At 52.5% G+C, this 23825-nt stretch overlaps 1 protein-coding gene across 2 annotated transcripts in view; it reads right to left on the bottom strand.

Moving 5' to 3' along the window:
• Positions 1 to 23825, bottom strand: part of LOC139746385 (uncharacterized) — a 150491-nt gene that overhangs the window by 111955 nt on the left and 14711 nt on the right. The window contains exon 1 of one of the 2 annotated variants that reach the window (XM_071657584.1): positions 754 to 1669. The exons of the other annotated variant lie outside the window; for it this stretch is intronic. Coding sequence (XP_071513685.1) covers positions 754 to 1188 — 435 coding nt within the window. The 5' untranslated portion in view covers positions 1189 to 1669. Of the gene's footprint in view, positions 1 to 753; positions 1670 to 23825 lie in introns of those variants that run through there. 2 annotated transcript variants of the gene reach the window in all.

Below are 23825 nucleotides of genomic sequence, written 5' to 3'. Positions count from 1 at the left end.
TTATTAATCAAAATTTCGTAACGATGTGAATAGTTTATATTAGAAAATCTAAACATATTGTAACGAGGTCAATATCTTGTGACATGATCCTGTACCATACATGTTGTACTCTCGTGCTGGTTGAATCCACTGAGCTGAAGTACTTGTGCATTAGTACAAGTACTTTAGGTACTCCTACACTCGAGTATGTACTCCTCCAGCCTTCTCATGTTACTCTGATGTCCTGGCTTCACCTCCGGTACAGGCCATTACCCTAACTAGAAAATGACCTGGTCACACATCATTAAGCCCTCGAGCACAGCGGTACAACCCTGATGGCACGACGGTATGACCTCGTGACCTGACCTCGTAAGTAGGTCAGGCTTGGAGGGCCTTGCCGTCACAACTTGGGGTCGTATTGGTAGTGCTCGAGAGAGCCAGGAGACGACAGGCTTTTGTTTCAACACACACACACACACACACACACACACCTCTGGCAGGATTTAGGGTTGGTTTTCTACACGAGCCGACGACAGACAGACAGACAGACGTCGTAAGTCGGTCACTGTAAGACGGAGGAGAAGAGGTAGTCGATACGACATGACAACAACAACAGGTCATGTCGGGGACACGCGGGTTGTGGAGGGTTGTGGAGGATCTCCACATGTTTACCAGAGGCGTGTGTGTTGTGTGTGTGTGTGTGTGTGTGTGGCAGGACACACCACAACATCCCCGACCACACTGGTGTGTTGTTCTTCACTCGCTCGAACTTACCTTCTGGACGGAGCGCCCTTGGGCTGCGTCCTGCACGTCCAGGTACTGGAGGTATGGATCTTCGTGGTCGTCTGCCCTGGCCCAGGTCATGAGGTAGCGTGCGTGTTTAGCCACAGCGCCGAGGTCGACGTCCACGGGCAAGATGCCCAGGAAGGTGAGGGCCAGCAGTTTGACGAAGGCCAGGGTGAGGAAGATCATCTGGAGACCCGAGAGCTCGCCTAGTTCGAAGCCGTTCGTGTTGGTCGGGGTGACCTCGATATCCACCGCAGAGACCTGGTTGTCTATGGCAGTCTGCCACAGGCTCAGTGCCAGGGCCAAGAAAAAAGGCACCCAAACGCACTTTTCACCCTTCATTTTCTTTGCGTGGGCTCTATTTTCCTCCCACCACCGTGTCAAACGCGTCGTAAATGTCCCCCACACAGACGAATGTAACATGTCGTTCGCACGCACACATCTGCCTGTCGTACGTTCGTCCAGCACTCCGTCAGTAGACGCACAGACACTGTCGCTCGCAGCGGAGGACCGGGCGTTCGATAGGGCGAGGAGGAGGGCCCGCTCAGGAGCGATGCCAGCCAACCCCACGTGACGACCCACCCATCTGTGAGACCTGACCCCAAAGAGGCCTGGCCCGCCTCCGCTGCTACTCCTGTTGGCGCGGGGGAAAAAGTTGATCAAGGAAGTGCGTGCGTGCGTGCGTGGTTGACGCCCCGGTCCCCAGTGCGACGCAACGCCTCCCTTTGTAACAGACCTGGACCCCCCAGCGGGGTGTGTCCTGCAAGATAGCAAGGGACCTACGTAAACCCATCATCACTATGGGTCTATACAGCCAAGATCGACCAGCTCGAACTACTACTACGACTACGACTACTACTACTACTACTACGAAGGAAGATTAGATAGTCGGCAACTCTGTCTCTTGCCATGTTGGCAGTGTCTGGTCATAGATGTAGGTGGCATAGTCTTTGCGTCCTGGGTTGGGGAAGTTCTCGCTACACCACAAGATCTCCTACACGGACGCGTCTCAGTCATGTGGTCAATACCTGTGTATCTCCTGCCATTTTGACGACGTGGCTCAGTTAGTATCGGGGTCCTGATTTGAAGTGATAAGAGACCAGGGTTAATCCCTGGACTTTTAGTAGTGTATGGGTTAGCCTTGCTGACCATGACGCGTTCATGGGCCACCCAGGGTCGGTGGGCGTAGGCTGGTGCAAATCCTGGTTGTGGCATTCGTCTCACAGTCAATCCAGCTGTTCCTTCTCCATAAGGATGAAACTGGATGCCTGGCATATATATATATATATATATATATATATATATATATATATATATATATATATATATATATATATATATATATATATATTGATACTATACATAAGACGGCTAGAGATGACATATACGCTAATCGTGACATTCCTTCGTCTGTTCCGGGCGCTACCTCGCCAACGTGGGAAACTGCGAACGAGTATGGAGGATAAGAAGGCTGTTATAAAACTAAGAATAGTCGACATTTTTGAATAAAATCCCGGTTTTTTTTTTTTTCTTCAATGCAGACATATTGTACTTTGTATTTTCATTATATATTGGAAGACATTAAGTAACTCGTATGAGATAATATGTCTGTTATGTCTGGGTATGAGGCTAAGAATACACGGGTATCCATATGAGTATTAAGTTACTCTTAAGTAATGCCCGAAGATTGAAAACCTCATATGTGAGGTATTCTCCAGCCTGACTTTGACCTTAAGGTCTTTAATGGTTAGGTAACTAGTTACTATCATGACCCTCCAGTTCTGTAATACCTGTATAGGTAACTAGTTACTATCTAGACCCTCCAATTCTGTAATACCTGTATAGGTAACTAGTTACTTTCATGACTCTCCATGTTCTGTAATGTCTGTGTAGGTAACTAGTTACTATCATGACTCTCCATGTTCTGTAATACCTGTATAGGTAACTAGTTACTATCATGACTCTCCATGTTCTGTAACGTCTGTGTATTGTCAGCTGTATGGCTACCTAACTTGACTCAGGCGTTCTTTCGTTATTCATTTATTTATTACGTTATTTATTGCGGGTCGTCTTTTAATACCTTCATGTGGTAGCGTTACCCTCTCATGTGGTAGCGTTACCCTCTCATGTGGTAGCGTTATCCTCTCATGTGGTAGCGTTATCCTCTCATGTGGCAGCGTTACCCTCTCATGTGGTAGCGTTACCGTCTCATGTGGTAGCGTTACCGTCTCATGTGGTAGCGTTACCCTCTCATGTGGTAGCGTTACCCTCTCATGTGTAGCGTTACCGTCTCATGTGGTAGCGTTACCCTCTCATGTGGTAGCGTTACCCTCTCATGTGGTAGCGTTACCCTCTCATGTGGTAGCGTTACCCTCTCATGTGGTAGCGTTACCCTCTCAGTGCTCAAGTGTGCTGGCGTCGGCGCTGAGGCTTGAGCAGCGTCGGGTGAAGATGCGCATGTGTTCCTCCTCCTCCTCTTCCTCCTCCTCCTCTTCCTCCTCCTCCTCCTCCTCCTCCTCTTCCTCCTCCTCCTCCTCCTCCTCCTCCTCCGTTGTCTTATACACTGTTTGCCTCAGTCCTTCCGTTGTGGTTGTAGATGAAACGCCATGTTGACCTTCAACGTTATCAGTGGTGGTGTTTCCCAGGGCTGTATTCTGGTGCCTACAATCTTCCTTTTTCCTTTGTACATTTCTCTCTGGTCATGCTTCGTCCTCCGGGGTTCTTCACTCTAAGGTTTCCAGGTCTACACAGACTGTGGTGTAGACGAGAATGGCATGGGCAAGGGACGAAGACATATTGTGGTGTTTGCGATGTTTGTACACAATACTTGATGAAGTGTTTACATCTGATGTTTACATCTTCGTGAAACATGTGATGTTTGTCTAAAGAAATGACGTGTTAAATGAAGTGATTTTTCGACACCGACTGAATTGCGATTTCGCCTTCGTATCTATCATCAAAGACTAGTGTGATCAACCTATCCCAATATATATATATATATATATATATATATATATATATATATATATATATATATATATATATATATATATATATATATATATCTGGAGATGTGAGAGAAAGAATACTTGCCACGTATTCCCTGCGTGTCGTAGAGGGCGACTGAAAGGGGAGGGAGCTGGGATCTGGAAATTTTCCCTGTACCGTTTTTTGATTCAAGAAAGAACAAAGAACGGGGCCAAGTGAGGATATCCCGCTAAGGCTCAGTCCGCTTCACTTCGCTAACGCGGAAAATGGTGAATATGGACGAAATAAGTATAATATATATATATATATATATATATATATATATATATATATATATATATATATATATATATATATATATATAGTGGTGTCTCAGCTACATTTCTCTAATGTATTTGTGAACCCTCAAGTCTTGAGTGCTGCCTCAGTCTCTGGGTTTCCATAGTGGTTTGCTAGCCTGGAAGCGCGTAACAAGTTGACCTTTGGCAAGTGGATTGGAATAAAAAAAAAAACGAAGCAGGTTGGCTTACTCGGCTGCCGCCCCAGCGCCCGAGAGAGAGAGAGAGAGAGAGAGAGAGAGAGAGAGAGAGAGAGAGAGAGAGAGAGAGGAATGGTAGTGATGATGATAATGATGGCTGAGGGAAGGGGGTTGGGTTGGGGGTGTGTGTGTGTGTGTGAATTGACCTTCTGTCGACCCAGATGGAACTGGATTTTGGCTCAGCTCGGGTCGGCATGAGAGAGAGAGAGAGAGAGAGAGAGAGAGAGAGAGAGAGAGAGAGAGAGAGAGAGAGAGAGAGAGAGAGAGAGAGAGAGACGGAGGAGGAAAGAGAAAGAAAGGAAGAAAAAAAAAGGAGACAGGTTTGGAGGGCGGCTAAGGCACACACACACACACACACACACGCACGCACGCACACACGCACGCACACACTAACGGTGTCTTGAAGCGAACGAAAGATTAAATGAAGAATGTGGAACTCATGACTGCACAGACAACGTTTGATTAATGATAGTGAAGATGACATACATTTCACACTGGAGTATTTCCGGCACGACGATACGACCCTTGAGCACGACGGTACGACCCTTGAGCACGACGGTGCGACACTACGACTCTTGAGCACGACGGTACGATCCTTGAGCACGACGGTACGACTCTTGAACACGATGGTACGACCCCTGAGCACGACGGTACGACCCTTGAGCACGACGGTACGACCATTGAGCACGACGGTACGACCCTTGAGCACGACGGTACGACTCTTGAGCACGATGGTACGACCCCTGAGCACGACGGTACGGCCCTTGAGCACGACGGTACGACCCTTGAGCACGACAGTACGATACTTGAGCACGACGGTACGACCCTTCAGCACGACGGTACGGCCCTTGAGCACGACGGTACGACCCTTGAGCACGACGGTACGATACTTGAGCACGACGGTACGACCCTTGAGCACGACGGTGCGACTCTTGAGCACGATGGTACGACCCCTGAGCACGACGGTACGACCCTTGAGCACGACGGTACGACCCTTGAGCACGATATACAATCCTTGAGAACTACAGTACGACCCTTGAACACGACGGTACGACCCTTGAGCACGACGGTACGACCCTTCAGCACGACGGTACGACCCTTGAGCACGACAGTACGATACTTGAGCACGACGGTACGACCCTTGAACACGACGGTACGACCCTTGAGCACGACGGTATGACCCTTGAGCACGATATACGATCCTTAAGCACGGCAGTACGACCCTTGAGCAGACGGTGCAACCCTTGAGCACGACGGTACGACCAATGAGCACGACGGTACGACCCTTGAGCACGACGATACGACCACCTTGAGCCGACGGTGTAACCCTTGAGCACGACGGTACGGCCCTTGAGCACGGTGGTACGAACCTTGAGCACGATGGTACGACCCTGAGCACGACGGTACGACCCTTGAACATGATGCTACGACCCTTGAGCACAACGGTACGGCCCTTGAGTTCGACGGTACGACCCTTGAGCACACCGGTACGGCCCTTGAGTTCGACGGTACGACCCTTAAGCACGACCATTGATTACGACGGTACGGCCCTTGAGTATGATGGTGCGACCATTGAGCACGACGGTACGACCCTTGAGCACGACGGTGCGACCTTTGAGCACGATGGTACGACCCTTGAGCACGACGCTATGGCCCTTAAGCACGACGGTACGACATTTGGGTTGAATGACCCAGAGATCATACCGTCGTGCTCAAGGGTCGTACCGTCGTGGTCAAGGATCGTACCGTCGTGCTCAAGGGTCGTACCGTCGTGCTCAAGGATCGTACCGTTGTGCTTAAGGGTCGTACCGTCGTGCTCAAGGGTCGTACCGTCGTGCTCAAGGTTCGTACCGTTGTGCTCAAGGGTCGTACCGTCGTGCTCAAGGATCGTACCGTCGTGCTCAAGGGTCGTACCGTCGTGCTCAAGTGTCCTACCATCTGTTCAAGGGTCGTACCGTCGTGCTCAAGGAACGTACCATCGTGCTCAAGGGTCGTACCATCTGTTCAAGGGTCGTACCGTCGTGGTCAAGGATCGTACCGTCGTGCTCAAGGGTCGTACCGTCGTGCTCAAGGATCGTACCGTTGTGCTTAAGGGTCGTACCGTCGTGCTCAAGGGTCGTACCGTCGTGCTCAAGGGCCGTACCGTTGTGCTCAAGGGTCGTACCGTCGTGCTCAAGGATCGTACCGTCGTGCTCAAGGGTCGTACCGTCGTGCTCAAGTGTCCTACCATCTGTTCAAGGGTCGTACCGTCGTGCTCAAGGAACGTACCATCGTGCTCAAGGGTCGTACCATCTGTTCAAGGGTCGTACCGTCGTGTTCAAGGGTCGTACCGTCGTGTTCAAGGGTCGTACCATCTGTTCAAGGGTCGTACCGTCGTGTTCAAGGGTCGTACCATCTGTTCAAGGGGTTACCATTATTTTACCCCGTCTGTTTACCTGGTTTGGGATGATGATGATAAAGACGGAATCCCCGTGTTATTCCCGGCGGTGGACGGTTCTATGGCCCCACACGGACGCCACCTGGGAGCTCCTAGGATATTTAGGAATCGAGTCACGTGGGTTACGCCAGGTCAAGGGTCAACTGCATGAGGCGAGGGTGTACACGCCTGCGTGGGTGAGGGCGTGGTAAGACACGCGCGACACCGACCTGGGGGACAGAGGCGTGGCACTTGACAGCCACTGCTGACGTGGCGTTCACCTCACAGCGCCACTGTGGCGACGGCTCTCTCTCTCTCTCTCTCTCTCTCTCTCTCTCTCTCTCTCTCTCTCTCTCTCTCTCTCTCTCTCTCTCTCAGCATCCAGGCGGGTAGGCCCGGTAACACATACCTCCCTGGTCGGTTGAGAGAGAGAGAGAGAGAGAGAGAGAGAGAGAGAGAGAGAGAGAGAGAGAGAGAGAGAGAGAGAGAAGACACCTAAACACCCCCCCCCCCCCCCAGCCTCACGGTGGTGGCGCAGTAAGCGCGCGCCTCTGATGTGTTGTCATGGCGCGCAGCGCTCTGATGTGGAGGCGCGCAGCGCTCTGATGTGGAGGCGCGCAGCGCTCTGATGGGTCCTCTATTGAAGGAGGTGTGTGGGAAGACCATCCTCTGTGGAGGAGGAGGTTGGGGTCGTGTGCTCCTCCAGCCACGCCCTGTGGGCGGGGTCCCTTGGGGTCGTACGCTGGGGGAACCGCCCAGCGAAGTGGTCCAGTGAACCAGATATCACAGGGGGACGTGATGACCTGCCACACACACACACACACACACACACACACACACACACAGCTGGTTCCAGGTAAACATGGACGACCCACGGTAGTCATCTGCTCAGGCGGGACCCTCAGACCCTTAAAGCACCAAAGACAAACCCAAAATCTTGAGGAACTCCTTTAAATACGTTCCTTTAAATACGTTCCTTTAAATACGTTCCTTTAAAAATGTTCCTTTAGACACGTTCCTTTAAATACGTTCCTTTAAATACGTTCCTTAAAAATGTTCCTTTAGACACGTTCCTTTAAATACGTTCCTTTAAATACGTTCCTTTAAATACTTTCCTTTACATACGTTCCTTTAAATACGTTCCTTTAGATACGTTCCTTTAGATATGTTCCTTTACATACGCTCCTTTAAATACGTTCCTTCAAATACGTTCCTTTAAATATGTTCAAGTACGTTCCTTTAAATAAGTTCCTTTAAATACGTTCCTTTAAATACGTTCCTTTGAATACGATCCTTTAAATACGCTCCTTCAAATACGTCCCCTTAAATACATTCCTTTAAATACGTTCCTTCTTCAGAAAATTGATGTCAAATGGATAGTATTGTAAGATGAGAATCCAGAGGAATACTGTCACCTATGGTAGATCTTACACTTTTATTCAAGAAAACCTCGACTAAAAAACTTTGTGCTTGAAACCAACTTGAGAACTGAGCGCTTAACCCTTAAATATGACTATAGATTCTATGAATTCGACCCTCCACTTGGCACTAGGGTAGAACGAGGAGCTGCGGCTATTACCATATCAGAACTCGATCGTCTTTTGTGGACTTCAAACCCTCTGGCTGGGGAACCAATGCAGACTGAAGACTGAATGAATGAACCATTAAGACCTCTTCTTCTTCTTCTTCTTCCTCTTCTTCTTCTTCTTCTTGTTCCTTCTTCTTCTTCTTCTTCTTCTTCTTCTTCTTCTTCTTTTTGGTGGCCACATGACTTGCAGAGGAGACAGCGATCAAGATATGAAAAAGAGATTAATCAAAGACTTTTAATCAAGGTTTGGTTATAGTATGTTTAATGAGGGTAGTTCTACGTCCCGTGATGTGATCCTGGGAAAACATTGTGGTACGCATCCTCTGGTTTGGTCTCGTTGTATCTTTTTCTCCTACCGTGGTCATGTGTTCAAGACTTGCATAGTAATGATAGCTTCCCTGTCCTTGTAAACTGAGCAGAACATGTAAACCAACAAACGACCTTCCTTACATGTGAAAGTTGACTTTTAACTACACGAAGATCGTGTGAATATCCTGGTGTTGATAACGCAATGTAAACAATACTGCAGATATCCTGTTGTTGATGAAGCATTGTAAACAGTACTGCAGATATCCTGTTGTTGATGAAGCAATGTAAACAATACTGCAGATATCCTGTTGTTGATGAAGCAATGTAAACAATACTGCAGATATCCTGTTGTTGATGAAGCAATGTAAACAATACTGCAGATATCCTGTTGTTGATGAAGCAATGTAAACAATACTCCAGATATCCTGTTGTTGATGAAGCAATGTAAACAATACTGCAGATATCCTGTTGTTGATGAAGCAATGTAAACAGTACTCCAGATATCCTGTTGTTGATGAGGCAATGTAAACAATACTCCAGATATCCTGTTGTTGATGAAGCAATGTAAACAATACTCCAGATATCCTGTTGTTGATGAAGCAATGTAAACAATACTCCAGATATCCTGTTGTTGATGAAGCAATGTAAACAACACTCCAGATATCCTGTTGTTGATGAAGCAATGTAAACAATACTGCAGATATCCTGTTGTTGATGAAGCAATGTAAACAATACTCCAGATATCCTGTTGTTGATGAAGCAATGTAAACAGTACTCCAGATATCCTGTTGTTGATGAAGCAATGTAAACAATACTGCAGATATCCTGTTGTTGATGAAGCAATGTAAACAATACTGCAGATATCCTGTTGTTGATGAAGCAATGTAAACAATACTGCAGATATCCTGTTGTTGATGAAGCAATGTAAACAGTACTGCAGATATCCTGTTGTTGATGAAGCAATGTAAACAACACTCCAGATATCCTGTTGTTGATGAGGCAATGTAAACAGTACTCCAGATATCCTGTTGTTGATGAAGCAATGTAAACAGTACTCCAGATATCCTGGTGTTGATGAAGCAATGTAAACAACACTCCAGATATCCTGGTGTTGATGAAGCAATGTAAACAGTACTCCAGATATCCTGGTGTTGATGACGCAATGTAAACAATACTGCAGATATCCTGTTGTTGATGAATCAATGTAAACAATACTCCAGATATCCTGTTGTTGATGAGGCAATGTAAACAACACTCCAGATATCCTGTTGTTGATGAAGCAATGTAAACAATACTCCAGATATCCTGGTGTTGATGAAGCAATGTAAACAATACTGCAGATACTGCCAAAGATATCACTCAGATCATCGAGAGACAGCCACGACCAACAGTTCCGGAGTGTAGCCAGTGTTGTGATAAATGACTTACAGATGATAAAGAGAGGATGATTCCATGGTCATTAGATTAGATTGTCAAAGAGTAACTGAAAGAAACAGTTAGCAAGGAAGCCAAGCGGGAATCTTGAATATAGGCTATGATGGATGTCATCTCATTTCCCAAAACATTTTGGAAAAGGATGAAGAAGTTGGATGGAAAGTCTTCTCCAACTTTACCTTGTCATAATAACCAAATTATGAGAATAAGTGACCCGTCTGCAGTAGTCAATATCTTTAATAAAACTGTATCTTCATTGTCAACAGATATACTCAGGATCTTGGAGAAATATGAGAGAGAGAGAGAGAGGCCCTTCCGTAACCCGTGTCCTCTTGGAAGCAAGAGGAGTATCGTATGCCATTTCTTATAAACGAAACGACATCATGCTTTCTCAGACGTTGAATCTAATGCTCCTGGAGACAATAGTATGCACTGTGATGTGATCCAACACCTTCCTAAACTCTTGAATTCTCTTTAGATTCGCTAGATCTGATATGGATGCTTATTATACCCCAGCGCCGCTGAGCGGTAATCAAAGAGCAGATGTAGAGACGAAAGTCTAGCAATCCATGGACGAGAATTGTACCTCAGTGATTGTAGGAGCAGCAGTGACTAGCTAAATGTATAAATGTCAAGGTGGATAGGAGCTAGAAGGCCAGATAAACAACAGACGACGGGGAATAAAGAAAGGTGTTGAAGTGTAGCGTTCCTCCTCCAATTGGAATCACCAGTTTGATCCAGTTCTTTGTTGACTGAGGTTTGGTCATTTTGTGTTGACCATGAACACGTAAATGCGAGGAAAGCTGCCACAGTTTGAGACACTTGCTATGTCAGTCTCACCGTGGAACGTGGAGTACTGCAACACTATACCAGTGTCTGAGACAAATATGAATTGTATGACAACATTGGAATGAATCAAGGTTATTAAAGACATTCTTAGAAAATCATTGATATACGTGATTTATGGAAAGGTTTTCAAAATATAGAATTTCTTGTAAATGATTTAAAGTTTCAGATGTTTAAAGGAAGGCAAAATGTTTCATGTAAATAGTTTTAAGATTTGATAATTTTTTCTGATGAAAAACGGTGGATAAATTTCTCAGTTCTGGTTGTTAAAACCACAACAGGTTCTACTCCACATGAAGGACTCCACCTGGCCTGGTTGCTGGAACTACTTTAAATTCAACTCCACATGGAGTGAGTAGGTCGGTGGTGGTTCGAATCTAAAACTCAAATTAGATGATAACAGAATTCGTTTCTAACGGGACCAACACGATGGTTTAGCTGTGAGTGAACATGGAGTGCCAGATATCGTAAATTGACGTCGGAGAAAATGTAAGAGTGACCGTAAAAATAACCAGTCAGATTTAACCTTGGGGGAATGTGGGAAGCAAAAACTGTGGATGTTAGCGACGTCAACATGTCTGCAAGAACCAGTATGTGGGAGGAACAGCTTGACATTGACTTTGCAGAGGAAACTAGAAACTCATGGAAGAAGGATCGTTAGCAGATCCAAAACATATGTTTTCGTCAGTCTCAACTTTGCTTTTCCAGTCCAAAAGTCGCGAATTTTGGAGAAGTTAAAACCACAAAGTCGACCCAGTTTGGAATATACTTCACTCGAGTGTTCCCACAGCTTCAAGGATCAGTGAAGGGAGTGTGGGAAGCCTTCAGTGAAGTGTGGGAAGCCTTCAGTGAAGTGTGGGAAGCCGTCAGTGAAGTGTGGGAAGCCTTCAGTGAAGGAAGTGTAGGGAAGGCTTCGTTCCTTCCGTGGTGAAGGAAAGGAGACTTGAAGGAGAGATATCTTCACCGGGGAAATTCCTGGAACGCTTCGGTGAGCTTAACCTAGACCCCGCTGGCACGCTAGGGGGACGCATCCAACCCAGGTGCAGCATCATGGCGTACACCACCACCTCGGACGCGGTCATGAACCCAGGTCATGATACACCGCTGACCTACGTGCGATCCCAAGGCTGGGTACGCTGCCAGACTGGGTCACACGCACAGCTGGCTCACTCCCCTGCATGACGCCGGCTCACTCCCACAGCTGGCTCACTCCCCTGCATGACGCCGGCTCACTCCCCTGCATGACGCCGGCTCACTCCCACAGCCGGCTCGCTCCCCTGCATGACGCCGGCTCACTCCCACAGCTGGCTCACTCCCCTGCATGACGCCGGCTCACTCCCACAGCCGGCTCACTCCCCTGCATGACGCCGGCTCACTCCCACAGCTGGCTCACTCCCCTGCATGACGCCGGCTCACTCCCACAGCTGGCTCACTCCCCTGCATGACGCCGGCTCACTCCCACAGCTGGCTCACTCCCCTGCATGACGCCGGCTCACTCCCACAGCCGGCTCGCTCCCCTGCATGACGCCGGCTCACTCCCACAGCTGGCTCACTCCCCTGCATGACGCCGGCTCACTCCCACAGCCGGCTCACTCCCCTGCATGACGCCGGCTCACTCCCACAGCTGGCTCACTCCCCTGCATGACGCCGGCTCACTCCCACAGCTGGCTCACTCCCCTGCATGACGCCGGCTCACTCCCACAGCCGGCTCGCTCCCCTGCATGACGCCGGCTCACACCCCTGCATGACGCCGGCTCACTCCCACAGCCGGCTCGCTCCCCTGCATGACGCCGGCTCACACCCCTGCATGACGCCGGCTCACTTCCCCTGCATGACGCCGGCTCACTCCCACAGCTGGCTCACTCCCCTGCATGACGCCGGCTCACTCCCACAGCCGGCTCACTCCCCTGCATGACGCCGGCTCACACCCCTGCATGACGCCGGCTCACTTCCCCTGCATGACGCCGGCTCACACCCACAGCCGGCTCACTCCCCTGCATGACGCCGGCTCACACCATTGCATGACGCCGGCTCACTTCCCCTGCATGACGCCGGCTCGCTCCCCTGCATGACGCCGGCTCACTCCCCTGCATGACGCCGGCTCACTCCCTGCATGACGCCGGCTCACTCCCCTGCATGACGCCGGCTCACTCCCCTGCATGACGCCGGCTCACTCCCCTGCATGACGCCGGCTCACTCCCCTGCATGACGCCGGCTCACTCCCACAGCTGGCTCACTCCCCTGCATGACGCCGGCTCACTTCCCCTGCATGACGCCGGCTCACTCACCTGCATGACGCCGGCTCACTCACCTGCATGACGCCGGCTCACTCCCCTGCATGACGCCGGCTCACTCCCCTGCATGACGCCGGCTCACTCCCCAGCTGGCTCACCCCCTGCATGACGCCGCTCACTCCCACTGCTCACTCCCTGCATGACGCCGGCTCACTCCACGCTGGCTCACACCCTGCATGCGCGCTCTCCACGCCGCTCGCCCCTGCATGACGCCGGCTCACACCCCTGCATGACGCCGGCTCACTCCCACTGGCATGTGACGCCGGCCACTCCCGGCTCGCTCCTCATGAGCCGCTCATTCCCCTGCATGACGCCGGCTCATCCCCTGATGACGCCGGCTCACTTCACACTGCATGACGCCGGCTCACACCCACAGCGGCTCACTCCCCTGCATGACGCCGGCTCACTTCCCCAGCAGCCGGCTCACTCCCCTGCATGACGCCGGCTCACACCCCTGCATGACGCCGGCTCACTCACCTGCATGACGCGGCTCACTCCCCACATGACGCCGGCTCACACCCCCTGCATGACGCCGGCTCACTTCCCCCTGCATGACGCCGGCTCACTCCCCTGCATGACGCCGGCTCACTCACCTGCATGACGCCGGCTCATCCCCCTGGCATGACGCCGGCTCCACTACCCTGCATGACGCCGGCTCACTCCCCTGCCATGACGCCGGCCTCGCTCCCCTGCATGACGCCGGCTCACTTCCCCTGCATGACGCCGGCTCACTCCCCTGCATGACGCCGGCTCACTCCCCTGCATGACGCCGGCTCGCTCCCCTGCATGACGCCGGCTCGCTCCCCTGCATGACGCCGGCTCACTCCCCTGCATGACGCCGGCTCACACCCTGCATGACGCCGGCTCACTCCCCTGCATGACGCCGGCTCACTCCCCTGCATGACGCCGGCTCACTCCCCTGCATGACGCCGGCTCACTCCCCTGCATGACGCCGGCTCGCTCCCCTGCATGACGCCGGCTCGCTCCCCTGCATGACGCCGGCTCGGATGTTGCCTGGCCAGGCAGGAGACGTGGTCGGGGAGGAGCAGACGGTCGCACTGGGCAAGGTTCGTGTCAGTGTCCAGCCCACACTCCCGTTTTCTTTGGACGTAAATACAACCACAGAAATCAGTCGGATAGGAATTCAGACATCGCGTTTTCTTCTGGAGTGGTTTAGACTAGAAAAAAAAAAAAAGAGAATGTCTTCCGCGTGACTTGCTCTTCAAGATCTCTGAATATTTTACATCTTGGAGTTAATGTACGACACACACACACACACACACACTCACACACACACACTCACACACATACACACACACACACAGGGGCTGGCTGCTGGACCCGAAGCCATTACACTCACCGTGTTACTTGATACTATATATATATATATATATATATATATATATATATATATATATATATATATATATATATATATATATATATATATATTCCGATGAGTCCACGGGGAAATGAAACACAATGTTAAGTTGCCAAGTGCACTTTCGTGTAATATTCACATCATCATCAGAGGAGATACGAGAAAGAAATATAACAGTCACTTGATATACAACGAAGTGACGTAGCTACGACGCCAATTGGTAAACAAGTGAGCATATATATATATATATATATATATATATATATATATATATATATATATATATATATATATATATATGTTTGTTTTATTTTTGTACTTTGTCGCTGTCTCCCGCTTTAGCAAGGTAGCGCAAGGAAACAGACGAAAGAATGGCCCAAACCACCCATATACACATGTATTTACATACACGTCCACGTACGCACATATACATACCTATACATTTCAACGTATACATATATATATACATACATAGACATATACATATATACACATGTACATAATTTATACTGTCTGCCTTTATTCATTCCCGTCGCCACCACCTCCACACAGGAAATGACTAGCGTGGAGATCACAGAGGGATCAAAGACAAGACACAAATGCTAAGAGGAAACACAAGGGCGGCACCTCCACACGAGTGGAGAACATAGTCGACTGGTACACAGTGTGTGATGCACAGACAAGCGCGCTGAGCTCTGTGTTGCGAGAGGGTCTGTGACGCATGTAGGTTGTGGGGGGGGGGGGTCAGTACGCTGGAAAGGGGGGGAGGGGGAGGCATAGAGACGTTTTAAGAGGAAACTTGAAGATGTTCTGTGGATGAGATGATGTTTTGAAGACACTGAGAACACGTGTGGCCTTGAAGGATGTACGAGAGCAACGAGGGAGTGGAGGAGGAGGAGGAACATGTCTGCGAATTTAAGAATATTCTTAAAGAAATGGTTGTGGAAATCATAACCTCCCCCCGCGCTCTGAACTGATTAAACGCAGATGTTTTGCAAGAGGACAGATGTTTGGTGGGACTTGAGAGAGTGGGGGAAAGAAGTGAGCGAAACAGATGTAAACAGATGTGGGGATGAATGCAGAATCATCCGTTAATTTATACTAATAAAGACCAAATGTTTATATATATATATATATATATATATATATATATATATATATATATATATATATATATATATATATTCTGGGGCGGCTCTTGAGATGGCTGGAGGAGTGACGAATAAGGATTTAGAGTCCTGTAAAATGCATCAGTAGGATGTGATCTCTCCCTTCTGTTTACCCCAGGAGTGTGAGGGAACGCGCGTGTGTGTGTGTGTGTGTGTGTGTGTGTGTGTGTGTGGTGAGGGCAGGAGGAGAGGTGCCAAGGTGTGATGATGAGTACACTGAAGACCGTGGGGTTCAGTACCCCACCTTGAGGAGGCAGTACACCTACGTCCGCCTTGCTCAGACGGTGTGGAGGTTCGGTGGGTTCGTACGTCGGCTGGCCACTCACCCCAGCCTGACCACTTCCATAATTTGCTACTCGCCTCCTGTATTATATCCCCCACCTCCTCCTCCTCCTGTATTACAGCCCGCGTGAACAGACCACTGCACTGCAGACCACAAGAACGCTAACTTCTACAGACCGTAAGAACGAGCCTTCTACCACAACACCTCTACATGATCCACACGCCGGCCCATCTACCACAACAACACAACCCTCCCGTCTACCACAACACAACACCTCTACATGATCCACACGCCGGCCCGTCTACCACAACAACACAACCCTCCCGTCTACCACAACACAACACCTCTACATGATCCACACGCCGGCCCATCTACCACAACAACACAACCCTCCCGTCTACCACAACACAACACCTCTATATGATCCACACGCCGGCCCATCTACCACAACACCTCTACATGATCCACACGCCGGCCCATCTACCACAACAACACAACCCTCCAGTCTACCACAACACAACACCTCTACATGATCCACACGCCGGCCCATCTACCACAACAACACAACCCTCCCGTCTACCACAACACCTCTACATGATCCACACGCCGGCCCATCTACCACAACGCAACACCTCTACATGATCCACACGCCGGCCCGTCTACCACAACAACACAACCCTCCCGTCTACCACAACACAACACCTCTACATGATCCACACGCCGGCCAATCTACCACACCAACACAACCTCCTACAAGACCGGGGAGCGTAACGAAGCGATCTGTCTTCACTCATCTACAACATCTTCACTCCGACATCAACCAGTGACATGGGAGACTGTGAGGGAGTTCGTGGGTTGGGAGAAGAAGACCCGCTTCTTAACCCGGGTTCTCCCACCTCTCTGGTGTTAACCCGGGTTCTCCCAGCTCTCTGGTGTTAACCCGGGTTCTCCCAGCTCTCTGGTGTTAACCCGGGTTCTCCCAGCTCTCTGGTGTTAATCCGGGTTCTCACAGCTCTCTGGTGTTAATCCGGGTTCTCCCAGCTCTCTGGTGTTAACCCGGGTTCTCCCAGCTCTCTGGTGTTAATCCGGGTTCTCCCAGCTCTCTGGTGTTAATCCGGGTTCTCACAGCTCTCTGGTGTTAACCCGGGTTCTCCCAGCTCTCTGGTGTTAACCCGGGTTCTCCCAGCTTTCTGGTGTTAACCCGGGTTCTCCCAGCTCTCTGGTGTTAGAGGAGCAAGTTAGAATATGGATAGTCCCCCTTCACCACTCCCTGGCTGTGGCTACCAGCCTCCCCGCCAACCCTCCAGGTCCCTCAACGCCAGCCTCCCCAGCCAACCCTCCAGGTCCTTCAACGCCACAAGCTTCCTCCGCCAACCCTCCAGGTCCCTCAACGCCACCAGCCTCCCCCGCCAACCCTCCATATCCCTCACGCCACAAGCTTCCTCCGCCAACCCTCCAGGTCCCTCAACGCCCCAGCCTCCCGCGCCAACCCTCCAGGTCCCTCAACGCCACAAGCTTCCTCCGCCAACCCTCCAGGTCCCTCAACGCCACCAGCCTCCCCCGCCAACCCTCCAGGTCCCTCAACGCCACCAGCCTCCCCCGCCAACCCTCCATGTTCCTCAACGCCACCAGCCTCCCCGCCAACCCTCCATGTCCCTCAGCGCCACCAGCCTCCCCACCAACCCTCCATGTTCCTCAACGCCACCAGCCCCCCGCCAACCCTCCAGGTCCCTCAACACCACCAGCCTCCCCCGCCAACCCTCCAGGTCCCTCAACGCCACCAGCCTCCCCCGCCAACCCTCCAGGTCCCTCAACGCCACCAGCCTCCCCCGCCAACCCTCCATGTTCCTCAACGCCACCAGCCTCCCCGCCAACCCTCCATGTCCCTCAGCGCCACCAGCCTCCCCACCAACCCTCCAGGTCCCTCAACGCCACCAGCCTCCCCCGCCAACCCTCCATGTTCCTCAACGCCACCAGCCTCCCCGCCAACCCTCCATGTCCCTCAGCGCCACCAGCCTCCCCACCAACCCTCCAGGTCCCTCAACGCCACCAGCCTCCCCCGCCAACCCTCCAGGTCCCTCAACGCCACCAGCCTCCCCCGCCAACCCTCCATGTTCCTCAACGCCACCAGCCTCCCCGCCAACCCTCCATGTCCCTCAACACCACCAGCCTCCCCGCCAACCCTCCAGGTCCCTCAACGCCAGCCTCCCCGCCAACCCTCCAGGTCCCTCAATGCCACCCTTCCCCGCTAACCCTCCAGGTCCCTCAACGCCACCAGCCTCCCCGCCAACCCTCCAGGTCCCTCAGCGCCACCAGCCTCCCCCGCCAACCTTCCAGGTCCCTCAACGCCAGCCTCCCCCGCCAACCCTCCATGTCCCTCAACGCCACCAGCCTCCCCCGCTAACCCTCCAGGTCCCTCAACGCCACCAGCCTCCCGCCAACCCTCCAGGTACCTCAACGCCATCAGCCTCCCCGCCAACCCTCCAGGTCCCTCAACGCCACCAGCCTCCCCGCCAACCCTCCAGGTACCTCAACGCCACCAGCCTCCCCCGCCAACCCTCCAGGTCCCTCAACGCCACCAGCCTCCCGCCAACCCTCCAGGTCCCTCAACGCCACCAGCCTCCTCGCCAACCCTCCAGGTCCCTCAACGCCACCAGCCTCCCCCGCCAACCTTCCAGGTCCCTCAACGCCAGCCTCCCCCGCCAACCCTCCAGGTCCCTCAACGCCACCAGCCTCCCCCGCCAACCCTCCAGGTCCCTCAACGCCACCAGCCTCCCCGCCAACCCTCCAGGTACCTCAACGCCACCAGCCTCCCCCACCAACCCTCCAGGTCCCTCAACGCCACCAGCCTCCCCGCCAACCCTCCATGTCTCTCAACGCCAGCCTCCCCCGCCAACCCTCCATGTCCCTCAACGCCACCAGCCTCCCCCGCCAACCCTCCAGGTCCCTCAACGCCACCAGCCTCTCCGCCAACCCTCCATGTCCCTCAACGCCACCAGCCTCCCCGCAAACCCTCCAGGTCCCTCAACGCCACCAGCCTCCCCCGCCAACCCTCCAGGTCCCTCAACGCCTGCCTCCCCCGCCAACCCTCCATGTCCCTCAACGCCACCAGCCTCCCCCGCCAACCCTCCAGGTCCCTCAACGCCACCAGCCTCCCCGCAAACCCTCCAGGTCCCTCAACGCCAGCCTCTCCGCCAACCCTCCAGGACCCTCAACGCAACCCTCCCCCGCCAACCCTCCATGTCCCTCAACGCCACCAGCCTCCCCGCAAACCCTCCAGGTCCCTCAACGCCAGCCTCCCCGCCAACCCTCCAGGCCCCTCAACGCCACCAGCCTCCCGCAACAACCCTCCAGGTCCCTCAACGCCACCAGCCTCCCCGCCAACCCTCCATGTCCCTCAACGCCAGCCTCCCCCGCCAACCCTCCAGGTCCCTCAACGCCGCCAGCCTCCCCCGCCAACCCTCCAGGTCTCTCAACGCCACCAGCCGCCCTGCCAACCCTCCATGTCAACGCCAGCCTCCCCCGCCAACCCTCCATGTCAACGCCAGCCTCCCCGCCAACCCTCCAGGTCCCTCAACGCCACCAGCCTCCCTGCCAACCCTCCAGGTCCCTCAACGCCACCAGCCTCCCCGCCAACCCTCCAGGTCCCTCAACGCCACCAGCCTCCCCCGCCAACCTTCCAGGTCCCTCAACGCCACCAGCCTCCCTGCCAACCCTCCATGTCCCTCAACGCCACCAGCCTCCCCCGCCAACCCTCCAGGTCCCTCAACGCCGCCAGCCTCCCCCGCCAACCCTCCAGGTCCCTCAACGCCGCCAGCCTCCCCCGCCAACCCTCCAGGTCCCTCAACGCCACCAGCCTCCCCCGCCAACCCTCCAGGTCCCTCAACGCCGCCAGCCTCCCCCGCCAACCCTCCAGGCTCCTCAACGCCACCAGCCTCCCCCGCCAACCCTCCAGGTCCCTCAACACCCGCGAGTCACGACGTGAATTGGAAGTCCAGATGTTTACACGCCCACACACTTACCTGTCAAACTGTACAACATGGAATTCTTCCTCCAGACAGAGACCATCCCTCCCATCATCATTGCCTCACACCACCATTCACTCAGACAGAGACCATCCCTCCCATCATCATTACCTCACACCACCATTCACCCAGGCAGAGACCATCCCTCCCATCATCATTACCTCACACCACCATTCACCCAGACAGAGACCATCCCTCCCAGTATAACCCGGGACCACGTCACCCAGACAGAGACCATCCCTACCAGTATAACCCGAGACCACGTCACCCAGACAGAGACCATCCCTACCAGTATAACCCGGGACCACGTCACCCAGACAGAGACCATCCCTACCAGTATAACCCAGGACCACGTCACCCAGACAGAGACCATCCCTACCAGTATAACCCAGGACCACGTCACCCAGACAGAGACCATCCCTACCAGTATAACCCAGGACCACGTCACCCAGGCAGAGACCATCCCTACCAGTATAACCCAGGACTTCGTCACCCAGACAGAGACCATCCCTACCAGTATAACCCGGGACCACGTCACCCAGACAGAGACCATCCCTACCAGTATAACCCAGGACCACGTCACCCAGGCAGAGACCATCCCTCCCAGTATAACCCGAGACCACGTCACCCAGGCAGAGACCATCCCTACCAGTATAACCCGAGACCACGTCACCCAGACAGAGACCATCCCTACCAGTATAACCCGAGACCACGTCACCCAGACAGAGACCATCCCTACCAGTATAACCCGAGACCACGTCACCCAGACAGAGACCATCCCTACCAGTATAACCCGAGACCACGTCACCCAGACAGAGACCATCCCTACCAGTATAACCCGAGACCACGTCACCCAGACAGAGACCATCCCTACCAGTATAACCCGGGACCACGTCACCCAGACAGAGACCATCCCTACCAGTATAACCCGAGACCACGTCACCCAGACAGAGACCATCCCTACCAGTATAACCCAGGACCACGTCACCCAGACAGAGACCATCCCTACCAGTATAACCCGAGACCACGTCACCCAGACAGAGACCATCCCTACCAGTATAACCCGAGACCACGTCACCCAGGCAGAGACCATCCCTACCAGTATAACCCGAGACCACGTCACCCAGACAGAGACCATCCCTACCAGTATAACCCGAGACCACGTCACCCAGGCAGAGACCATCCCTACCAGTATAACCCGAGACCACGTCACCCAGGCAGAGACCATCCCTACCAGTATAACCCGGGACCACGTCACCCAGACAGAGACCATCCCTACCAGTATAACCCAGTACCTCGTCACCCAGACAGAGACCATCCCTACCAGTATAACCCGGGACCACGTCACCCAGACAGAGACCATCCCTACCAGTATAACCCAGTACCTCGTCACCCAGACAGAGACCATCCCTACCAGTATAACCCAGGACCACGTCACCCAGACAGAGACCATCCCTCCCAGTATAACCCAGGACCACGTCACCCAGACAGAGACCATCCCTCCCATCCCCATCTGTCGTGTTAGATACGACTACCATGCGTAGCTCAGCTCGATGATGCGTATACGAGTCTACAACTACCATGCGTAGGTCAGTTCGATGGTGCGTATACGAGGCTACGACTACCATGCGTAGCTCAGCTCGATGATGCGTATATGAGTCTACGACTACCATGCGTAGCTCAGCTCGATGATGCGTATACGAGTCTACGACTACCATGCGTAGCTCAGCTCGATGATGCGTATACGAGTCTACGACTACCATGCGTAGCTCAGCTCGATGATGCGTATACGAGTCTACGACTACCATGCGTAGCTCAGCTCGATGATGCGTATACGAGTCTACGACTACCATGCGTAGCTCAGCTCGATGATGCGTATACGAGTTTACGACTACCATGCGTAGCTCAGCTCGATGATGCGTATACGAGTCTACAACTACCATGCGTAGGTCAGTTCGATGGTGCGTATACGAGGCTACGACTACCATGCGTAGGTCAGCTCGATGATGCGTATATGAGTCTACGACTACCATGCGTAGCTCAGCTCGATGATGCGTATACGAGTCTACGACTACCATGCGTAGCTCAGCTCGATGATGCGTATACGAGTCTACGACTACCATGCGTAGCTCAGCTCGATGATGCGTATACGAGTCTACGACTACCATGCGTAGCTCAGCTCGATGATGCGTATACGAGTCTACGACTACCATGCGTAGCTCAGCTCGATGATGCGTATACGAGTTTACGACTACCATGCGTAGCTCAGCTCGATGATGCGTATACGAGTCTACGACTACCATGCGTAGGTCAGTTCGATGGTGCGTAGACGAGTCTACGACTACCATGCGTAGGTCAGCTCGATGGTGCGTATACGAGTCTACGACTACCATGCGTAGCTCAGCTCGATGATGCGTATACGAGTCTACGACTACCATGCGTAGCTCAGCTCGATGATGCGTATACGAGTTTACGACTACCATGCGTAGCTCAGCTCGATGATGCGTATACGAGTCTACGACTACCATGCGTAGGTCAGTTCGATGGTGCGTAGACGAGTCTACCACTGGCTACAGCAGTCCCCACCTACATGGCCTTCCAGAACACCTAACTGCCTCCAAGACTGGATGACCACGTCACCAGTTATGTCCTTCCTGCCCACCTCCTCCCATCCACGACTGACTCACGAGACCTTGGCTACCTCCAAAATGACCTTAGCTGCCTCCAAGGTGCTCACATGGGCCTTTAGCTCCCTCCAAAGGTGTTCACATGGGCCTTAGCTGCCTCCAAGGTGTTCACATGGGCCTTAGCTTCCTCCAAGGTGCTCACATGGGCTTTAGCTCTCTCCAAGGTCTTCACATGAGCCTTAGCTGCCTCCAAGGTGTTCACATGGGCCTTTAGCTCCCTCCAAGGTGTTCACATAGGCCTTAGCTGCCTCCAAGGTGTTCACATGAACCTTAGCTGCCTCCAAGGTGCTCACATGGGCTTTAGCTCTCTCCAAGGTCTTCACATGAGCCTTAGCTCCCTCCAAGGTGTTCACATGGGCCTTAGCTGCCTCCAAGGTGTTCACATGGGCTTTAGCTCTCTCCAAGGTGTTCACATGGGCTTTAGCTCTCTCCAAGGTGTTCACATGGGCCTTAGCTGCCTCCAAGGTGTTCACATGGGCCTTAGCTGCCTCCAAGGTGTTCACATGGGCCTCAGCTGCCTCCAAGGTGTTCACATGGGCCTTAGCTGCCTCCAAGGTGTTCACATGGGCTTTAGCTCTCTCCAAGGTCTTCACATGAGCCTTTAGCTGCCTCCAAGGTGTTCCCTTGGGCCTTACCTCCCTCCAGGGTGTTCCCTTGGGCCTTACCTCCCTCCAGGGTGTTCCCTTGGGCCTTACCTCCCTCCAGGGTGTTCACTCACTCCTCGACTGTCAATGTTGCTCTTGTGTTGTGGTAAACTAAGCTGTTAGAAATGTGGTGTACCGTCATGCGATGTTCCACCTCTTGTTCACACATTCTCCCTGCTCATGACTGGTCGACTGCCTGAACAGCGAGTACGATCCTCGAACGCAACGTAACAATGGTTCAGCACCACGTAACGACCCTTGAGCACCACATACCGATCCTTGAGCACCACATAACGACCCTTGAGCGCCACATAACGACCCGTGAGCACCACATAACGATCCTTGAGCACCACATAACGACAATTGAGCATAGCGGTACAATCCTTGACTACGATGGTGTGACCCTTGACCTTCTTACTCAAGGGGGTTAAAGAAGTGACCTGTTGAGCCTCAACTGC

Source organism: Panulirus ornatus, chromosome 65 (genome assembly GCF_036320965.1).
Source record: "Panulirus ornatus isolate Po-2019 chromosome 65, ASM3632096v1, whole genome shotgun sequence".
NCBI classification, from domain to species: Eukaryota; Metazoa; Arthropoda; class Malacostraca; order Decapoda; family Palinuridae; genus Panulirus; species Panulirus ornatus.
Note: the sequence above shows the minus strand (reverse complement) of the source record. Positions and strands in the feature narration are given on the sequence as shown.